We start from the raw sequence: 9,420 nt of genomic DNA, 5'->3' as shown, positions 1-9,420 counted from the left end.
CTTTCGTCCACCGGGTTAAACTCCAACGTACAGGCTTTGAGTCGGGGGGAAACAAGAATTGCCACCCCAGCCCGTCGCCTCTCACTGCCGGCAACGCCAGAGTGGAAGAGGGTCCAGTCCCTCTCGAGAGAAGTGGTTCCAGAGCCCTTGCTGTGCGTCGAAGTGAGTCCGACTATATCCAGCCGGAATTTCTCGACTTCGCGCACTAGCTCAGGCTCTTTCCCCCCCAGTGACGTGACGTTCCACGTCCCAAATTTAATTCTGTCTCTGTTTAATCCCTTGCTTCTCGCCTTGTGTAATAGATGGTTTGAACCCGACACCCTGATATAAAGTCAACTTGGTTTTCACTCTACTGGCCCTTTAAGGACCTATATATATATGTGTATATACAGCCCGTCCCCGGCCAAATTGTTTTAATAATAATAATAATTATAGATTTTGTTTGAAAAAAATAAAATAAAATAAATAAAAATTAAATAAATAATAATAATAATAAAAAGATAATAAAAAAATAAAAAAATAAAAACTAGAACAGCCCAATAGTTAGAACTAGTATGCATATATCTATAAAAAGGCTTTTTTTTTTTTTCAAAAAAGAAGGGTTTTTAAGCCTTTTTTAAAAGCATCCACAGTCTGTGGTTCTCTCAGGTGGTCAGGGAGAGCATTCCACAGACTGGGAGCGGCGGAGCAGATAGTCTGGTTTCCCATAGTTCGTAGCTTTGTCCTTGGAGTTTGGAGACCCCTGTGTCAGAATGATTGCATCTAAATTATCACAAAACTTTGTGTTGCCATGAGTTCCCGGCGAGAGGACACAAGCTGTCTTTGATCCCACCAGGAAGAAGGCTTGTAAAACTCCACTGTGTAGGATGGGAAGCGACATGAAGGTGTTCTGTTTACAAAGAGTACAGTCCAGACATCTCTCCTCAATTGAGCCAAATTTAATTCTGTCTCTGTTTAATTCCTTGCTTCTCGCCTTGTTTAATAGATTGTTTGATATAAAGTCAACTTGGTTTTCACTCAACTGGCCCTTTAAGGACCTCGGAATGACGATTGAAGTCGGGGGATAATAATGAACAATAGAACAAAATGTTACAAAAGCGCTAGTTAGAAAAAATACATTATTCAAAACATGTTTTAACTGTAAAAAGTCTTTATTTCAAACAGGCAACATGTGAACCAAACTGCAAAGCACTTCTCACTACTTGATACTCTTCAAAGATCAAGTATCACGTACGCTGGCTTCAGGCGATCAAAAGCTTGTGCAGGCCTGAAAAAAAAAAAATGATGACGGTAGCTTGTTTGTCAGGCGAGAAATAAAACTCACTTAAGCGAGTTCAGACTGGGGGGCTTTGGCAAAGACACTTTTCTTCTCCGTTTCCATCGACGAGTCGTTATCAAGAGGTGTTCTGATCCACAGCTCACAGGTGGTGTCGACTGGAACCCTGCCAGCGTCAGCAACACAAGGCGAGTAATGTCCCAACATTTGGTTCAGCTTAAGGCCACAAGCAAACGTTGTACTTGTCGGATTGCACGTGCAAACTTGGGCCCTTTTGCAACAATTAGAAACACAACATGCTACACTATATTGCCAAAAGTTTTTGGCCACCCATCTAAATGATCAGAATAAGTGATGACGGACTCTGGTGTGAATGAACTTGACTGGCCTGCACAGAGTCCTGACCTGAACCCGATAGAACACCTTTTGGGATGAATTAGAACGGCGACTGAAAGCCAGGCCTTCTAGACCGTTGCTGGTGCCTATTTTCTTCTTTGCTGGTGGCGCCTATTTTTTTCTTTGATGCTGGCAACTAGTTATTTGTTGGTGGCAACTGGTTCTTCTTCGTTGGTGGCAACTAGTTCTTCTTTGTTGGCATCAGTTCCTCTTTTTATTGGCAGCGGTAGCTATTTCTGAGTAGGCGGCGATGACTTGTCCGATATTTGTAGTTGCGTATTAGTTACACACACAAAGTCTCCAAGGCAGATTAGAAAGTATCTAGTAACAAATGTGTCCGCATGATTCAACTTGTGACCTCACCAATGCGCTTTTGGAATAATGGTGGAAAATTTCTAAAAACACACTCTGCAACCTTGTGGACGACCTTCCTATGGCACTTCAAGACAGAGTCTGGTGTGGATGAACTTGACTGGCCTGCACAGAGTCCTGACGTGAACCCGATAGAACCACTTTGGGATGAATTAGAACGGCGACTGAGAGCCAGGCCTTCTCGACCAACATCAGTGTGACCTCACCAATGTGTTTTTATAAAATTGGTGGAAAATTCCTGTCAACACACTCTGCAACCTTGTGGAAAACCTTTGTATGGCACTTCAAGAAAGAGTCTGGTGTGGATGAACTTGACTGGCCTGCACAGAGTCCTGACGTGAACCCGATACAACACCTTTGGGATGAATTAGAACAAAGACTGAGAGCCAGGCCTTTTTGACCAACATGTGTGACCTCACCAATGTGTTTTTATAAAATTGGTGGAAAATTCCTGTCAACACACTCCACAACCTTGTGGAAAACCTTTCTTTGGCACTTCAAGACAGAGTCTGAGGTGGATGAACTTGACTGGCCTGCACAGAGTCCTGACGTGAACCCGATAGTACCCATTTGGGATGAATTAGAACGGCGACTGAGAGCAATACCTTCTCAACCAACATCAACCTCACCAATGCGCTTTTGGAAGAATGGTGGAAAATTCCTATTAACACATTCCGCAATGTTGTGGACAACATTCCTATTGCACTTCAAGACAGAGTCTGGTGTGGATGAACTTGACTGGCCTGCACAGAGTCTTGACGTGAACCCGATAGAACACCTTTGGGATGAATTAGAACGGCGACTGAGAGTAATGCCTTCTCGACCAACATCAACCTCACCAATGCTCTTTTGGAAGAATGATGGAAAATTCCTATGAACACACTCCGCAATGTTGTGGACAACATTCCTATTGCACTTCAAGACAAAGTCTGGTGTGGATGAACTTGACTGGCCTGCACAGAGTCCTGACCTGAACCCAATAGAACACCTTTGGGATGAACTAGAACGGCGACTGAGAGCAATGCCTTTGTGGGTTCTCCCGAGGATGTCGTAGTCGTAATGGTTTGTACAGTCCTTTGAGACATTTGTGATTTAGGGCTATATAAATAAACATTGATTGATTGATTGAACGGCAACTGAGAGCAATGCCTTCTCGACCAACATCAACCTCACCAATGCTCTTTTGGAAGGATGGTGGAAAATTCCTATGAACACACTCCGCAATGTTGTGGACAACATTCCTATTGCACTTCAAGACAGAGTCTGGTGTGGATGAACTTGACTGGCCTGCACAGAGTCCTGACGTGAACCCGATAGAACACCTTTGGGATGAATTCTTATGAACACACTCCGCAACCTTGTGGACAGCCTTCCTATGGCACTTCAAGTTCATAGGTGAATACTTACGGCAATATAGTGTACAGGTTTTTTTGTTGTTGCACATTTAGCACAGCAATTTCATAATTGCACACGCATTTTTTAGGGATCATATGAGGAGAAGACATCAATTCTTTGGAGTGCTCCGGTCTTTAAAAGTTCTGCATGCATGTTTCAAAACAGCTGCTATAAGTAGGATGTTCAACCACAAAATAAAAAATGTATCTAAGGTGCTTTCCTTCTCCTTCGCCTTTTTTCAAAAAGGTAAAATATCCATGAAGATTTTGTCCACAATGGCCGGAGGGGGGACCAGGTTCTCCAGTTTTAGGTAGAAGATGCGCTGCAGGCCCTGAGTGCAAAGAGTCCTCAGCTCCGGGAGCTTACCCAGAAGCCGGGAGAGATAGTTGGGCTGGGTCCTGCTCGTTTCCGATCTCACGTGTTCCCTCAGAGACGAGATGAGGTTGCTCTGGAAGTCCTCCACCCGTTTAGGCTCCTTGAGGCCGTGGCGATCTAGAGAGCGGGAAAGGCGTCAAGGAGGAAGAACGCGGTGGACCGGGGGAAGAGTTCTCACCGACCGGTGACAATGACGAGCGCTGACAGGCAGGCGAACAGGGAGACGTCTAAGTTCATGCGGTGGAGGCTCTGGGAGAAATCCATAATGGAGTCGATCCAGTCCCCGAAACTCGGGACGCACTGCTGCCGGTGCAGGACCACGCCGTTGCAGAAGATCAGCTTGTTTTTCTCCGAGTTGGACCTGCACAGGGACTCCAAATGAAACCGCCGATCCACACTTTTTGAACCACTTTGATACCACCGACCTGTATGCCAGACGAAGGATGAACAGCTCCACAAAGGCAGACTCCAGCAGGAGCTGCTGGTCCTCCGGGCAGAAGTCTGGGAACCCTGGAATGGTTTCAGCCCAGGTTTTTATCACCTCCAAGGACCCGCTTAACAGGTCGTAGAACTGCTGGATGTCGCCGGCGCTCTCCTTCTCTGACACACTGCCCACGGTCTCCTGGTACTGAGCAAGAAATGTTGACGTCATGGTCCGTCCTCACATGACAGCAGGGTGTCCAAACTTTTTGACATACATACAAACTCCGTTTTCATATCCGTGTGATAAAACTGCACACCAGGAGTAGCATATCGGCACCTTGATATGCCACACCTGTGAGCTGGGACGGATTTTCTCGGCAGAAAATAAATGCTCACTAACACAGATTTAGACAGATTTGTCAACAATATTTGAGAGAAATAGGTCTTTTGTGTATTCAGCAATAAGTGCAAGATCTAAGTGCAAATGAAAATGCAGATTCACCACTTTATTCATAATTTTTGCGCTTTGTTTGATATTGTCATTACTGCCACAAGTGGTGGAAAAGTGTATTACAACTGAGCTGAGAAACGGATATTTTTTTTGGCAGCCCTCGAGTTTTGGGGGGCCCGATATGTTTAAGAAACAAGAAGGAGTTTACATGCTGACAGTTTCCAAAACGACACACGAGTCATGCATCTCATAATTTTTACAAACATTTCGGGAATAATGGGCCTTGATACTATTATTCAATTACACGGAACAAAACCACAAAGGCAACACTTTGGTTGTTCGCTCCCATTTTTTATGAGTTGAACTCAAAGATCTAAAACTTTTACTATACGCACAAAAGACCTATTCGTGTGAGGCCGGTTGGATGTACCGCCAAATTCTCTGAGACGCCTTGGGAAACGGCTTAAGGAGGAATAGGTCTTTTGTGTATTTGGTCAAAGTTTTACATCTCATGAAAAATGGGAGCAAAAACAAAAGTGTTGCGGTTATATTTTTGTTCAGTATAATTCTAAGTGGGTTTTGCTTTTTCTTTGGCTTTTTGTATTTCTTTTTATTCCAAAAGGAGTCATCTCAGGCCTCATGAAGCGCAAAAGCTTTTTTGCATTTGCATATATGTGTTCTGGTGTTTATAGCCGACCCTCGCAAGAAAAAATGTTACTCAAAACATTCGCTGCACACAGCAGGGAACTCACACACACGTGCCCTTATTTAAAGGACAGCAGCCCCATATTTTGCAGACCACAGACCCCAGTTTTGGGGGGCCACCTATGTTTAAGAATCACTGTGAGCTAGGAGTTTACATGCTTAACAGTTGCCAAAACATCACACGATGGAATGTAGAATGCGCATGAAGTCATAAATCTCAGAATTTTTATGAAGATTTCTGAAAAACTGTGCCTTAATTCTATTATTCAATTACACGAAACAAAACCAAAAAGGCAACACTTTGGTTTTTCGCTCCCATTTTTTATGAGTTGAACTCAAAGATGTAAAACTTTTACTATATGCACAAAAGACCTATTCGTGTGAGGCCGGTTGGATGTACCGCCAAATTCTCTGAGATGCCTTGGGAGACGGCTTAAGGAAGAATACGTCTTTTGTGTATTTAGTCAAAGTTTTACATCTCATGAAAAATGGGAGCAAAAACAAAAATGTTGCGGCTATATTTTTGTTCAGTATAATTCTAAGTGGCTTTTGCTTTTTCTTCTGCTTTTTTTTATTTATTTTTATTACAAAAGAAGTCATCTCAAGCCTCATGAAGCGCAAAAGCTTTATTGCATTTCCATATATGTGTTTTGGTGTTTTTAACCAACTCTTGCAGGAAAAAATGTTACTCAAAACATTAGCTGCATACAGCAGGGATCTCACACACAGGTGCCCTTATTTAATGGACAGCAGGGCCATATTTTGCGGACCACAGCTCACAGTTTTTTATGGGCACCCTATGTCTAAGCAACACTGTGAGCATGTGAGCTAGGAGTTAACATGCTTAACAGTTCCCAAAACAACACACGATGGAATGTAGAATGTGCATGAAGTCATGCATCTTAGAATTTTTATGAACATTTCCGGAAAACTGTGCCTTAATTCATTATTCAATTACACGGAACATAACCACAAAAGCAACACTTTGGTTTTTGGTTCCGTTTTTTATGAGTTGAACTCAAAGATCTAAAACTTTTACTATATGCACAAAAAGCCTATCCGTGTGAGGCCGGTTGGATGTACCGCCAAATTCTCTGAGACGCCTTGGGAGACGACTTAAGGAAGAATAGGTCTTTTGTGTATTGAGTCAAAGTTTTACATCTCATGAAAAATGGGAGCAAAAACAAAAGTGTTGCGGTTATATTTTTGTTCAGTATAATTCTAAGTGTGTTTTGCTTTTTCTTTGGCTTCTTGTATTTCTTTTTATTCCAAAAGGAGTCATCTCAAAGCTCATGAAGCGCAAAAGCTTTTTTGTATTTGCATGTATGTGTTCTGGTGTTTTTAACCGACCCTTGCAGGAAAAAATGTTTCTCAAAACATTAGCTGCATACAGCAGGGATCTCACACACACGTGCCCTTATTTAATGGACAGCAGGCCCATATTTTGCTGACCACAGACCCCAGTTTTTTGGGGCACCCTATGTTTAAGCAACACTGTGAGCATGTGAGCTAGGAGTTAACATGCTTAACAGTTCCCAAAACGACACACGATGGAATGTAGAATGTGCATGAAGTCATGCATCTCAGAATTTTTATGAACATTTCCGGAAAACTGTGCCTTAATTCATTATTCAATTACACGGAACAAAACCACAAAAGCAACACTTTGTTTTTTGGTTCCGTTTTTTATGAGTTGAACTCAAAGATCTAAAAGTTTTACTATATGCACAAAAAGCCTATTCGTGTGAGGCCGGTTGGATGTACCGCCAAATTTTCTGAGACGCCTTGCATTTGCATATATGTGTTTTGATGTTTTTAACCAACCTTTGCAGGAAAAAATGTTACTCAAAACATTAGCTGCATACAGCAGGGATCTCGCACACACACGTGCCCTTATTTAATGGACAGCAGGCCCATATTTTGCGGACCACAGCTCACAGTTTTTTGGGGCATCCTATGTTTAAGCAACACTGTGAGCATGTGAGCTAGGAGTTTACATGCTCCACAGTTCCCAAAACGACTCAATGCGCATGAATTCATGCATCTCAGAATTTTTATGAACATTTCGGGAAAAATGTGCCATGATTCTATTATTCAATTACACGGAACAAAACCACAAAGGATACACTTTGGTTTTGTTTTTGCTCCCATTTTTTATGAGTTGAACTCAAAGATGTTAAACTTAAAGGCCTACTGAAACCCACTACTACCGACCACGCAGTCTGATAGTTTATATATCAATGATGAAATATTAACATTGTAACACATGCCAATACGGCCGGTTTAGTTTAATAAATTACAATTTTTAATTTCCCGCGGAGTTTCTTGTTGAAGACGTCTCGGAATGATGACGCGTGTTTGTGACGTTATTGGTTGGAGGGGACATATTAGCGAAGCACTATTTGCGGCTAAAAGTCGACTCTTTTCATCGCGCAATTACACAGTATTCTGGACATCTGTGTTGCCGAATCTTTTGCAATTTGTTCAATTAATAATGGAGAAGTCAAAGTAGAAAGATGGAGTTGGGAAGCTTTAGCCTTTAGCCACACAAACACACGGTGATTCCTTGTTCAAAATTCCCGGAGCTGAAGCTTTACTATGGATCAGAGCGGTCAAGCGAACATGGATCCCGACCACTTGTCAACCAGCAGGTTTCGGTGAGAAAATTGTGGTAAAAAGTCGCCTCTTACCGGAGCATGCGTCGTCCATGAGGCTGCCGGGACTTCCCTCAGACACTGGCGTGGACACACCCCTCCGACTATCAGGTACTATTTAACTCACTAAAACACTAGCAACACAATAGAAAGATAAGGGATTTCCCAGAATTATCCTAGTAAATGTGTCTAAAAACATCTGAATCGCTCACAATGCAATCGCCTTTTTTTTCAACTTCATTTTTTTTTTTCTAGTCCTTCGCTATCAATATCGTCAGCCACGAATCTTTCATCCTCGCTCAAATTAATGGGGAAATTGTCGTTTTCTCGGTCCGAATAGCTCTTTTTGTTGGAGGCTCCCATTATAAACAATGTGAGGCCGTGACGTCATTGTCTGCAACTTCCGGTAAAGGCAAGGCTTTTTTATCAGCGACCAAAAGTTGCGAACTTTATCGTGGATGTTCTCTACTAAATCCTTTCAGCAAAAGTATGGCAATATCGCGAAATGATCAAGTATGACACATGGAATGGACCTGCTACCCCCGTTTAAATAAGAAAATCTCTTTTCAGTAGGCCTTTAATGGACGCACAAAAGACCAATTCCTGTGAGGCCGGGTGGATGTACCGCCAAATTCGAGACGGCTAATGGTAGAGAAATGAACCATTCAACAGCTCTGGTGGACATTCCTGCAGTCAGCATGCAAATCACGGTCACCTATGTTTCAAGAACCTCTGATCTAATCGAAGTGTGGCGTTTAAAACTACTTCATAAAGAAATGAATGCAGAGGAAGCCGCAAAGAAACACGGACACCTACCTTGGAGTAGTCCAGCTTCCCGATGGTCGGGTTGGAGTCCAAATGCACTCGCACCAAGGAGGTTATGATGTTGACTTTAGGGCTGGGGGAGGAAGCCTCGGCTGCCATCTTCGGTTTGGACGGCAGGCGCCCACGGCGACCTTTCAGGCTGTCTCGTCGAACAACTAGGACGGCGACAAAAAAGGAAGACTTCACACGACCAGTTTGCGTCTTCCGCAGCTGGCGGCGTAAATCTCCACTAACATGTGTCTTTCATACCCAGCTCTGCTTTCACAAGATTGTCATTAAACACCGAGCCGCGCTCCAGTCGGTGAAAACCCCAAGGCCTTACCTTCTCTGACCATTCCCACTGTCAGACATTTCTGGAAACGGCAGAACTGGCAGCGGTTCCTCCTCCTCTTGTCCACTGGGCAGTCTTTATTGGCGAGGCAAACATACTTTGCATTTTTCTGCACCGTTCGCTGCCAATGAGGGGAGGAAGACAAGAGTATCAGCGTGGATAGACTCTGTATCGTACTCAAATTATAGAATAATTTTTATTGGGTGATTCTTGCAGG

The 9,420-nt window shown here is 43.1% G+C and overlaps 1 protein-coding gene across 3 annotated transcripts in view; it reads right to left on the bottom strand.

The window, feature by feature from the left end:
• Window positions 1–1,132: 1,132 nt before the first annotated feature.
• LOC133569973 (nuclear receptor subfamily 4 group A member 1-like) overlaps window positions 1,133–9,420 on the bottom strand; it is a 15,852-nt gene continuing 7,564 nt past the window's right edge. For 2 of the 3 annotated variants that reach the window (XM_061922549.1, XM_061922550.1), the window contains exons 3-7: window positions 9,195–9,324; window positions 8,864–9,027; window positions 4,240–4,442; window positions 3,997–4,175; window positions 1,133–3,931 (exon numbers count right to left, since the gene is read on the bottom strand). In XM_061922549.1, the coding sequence (XP_061778533.1) occupies window positions 3,678–3,931; window positions 3,997–4,175; window positions 4,240–4,442; window positions 8,864–9,027; window positions 9,195–9,324 (930 nt within the window). In that variant the 3' untranslated portion in view covers window positions 1,133–3,677. The remainder of the gene's footprint in view (window positions 3,932–3,996; window positions 4,176–4,239; window positions 4,443–8,863; window positions 9,028–9,194; window positions 9,325–9,420) is intronic. The other variant, XR_009810000.1, reaches the window with a different exon arrangement.

This window comes from Nerophis ophidion, linkage group LG16 (assembly GCF_033978795.1).
Source record: "Nerophis ophidion isolate RoL-2023_Sa linkage group LG16, RoL_Noph_v1.0, whole genome shotgun sequence".
Taxonomy (NCBI): Eukaryota; Metazoa; Chordata; class Actinopteri; order Syngnathiformes; family Syngnathidae; genus Nerophis; species Nerophis ophidion.
This window is presented reverse-complemented; position numbering and strand designations above follow the sequence as displayed.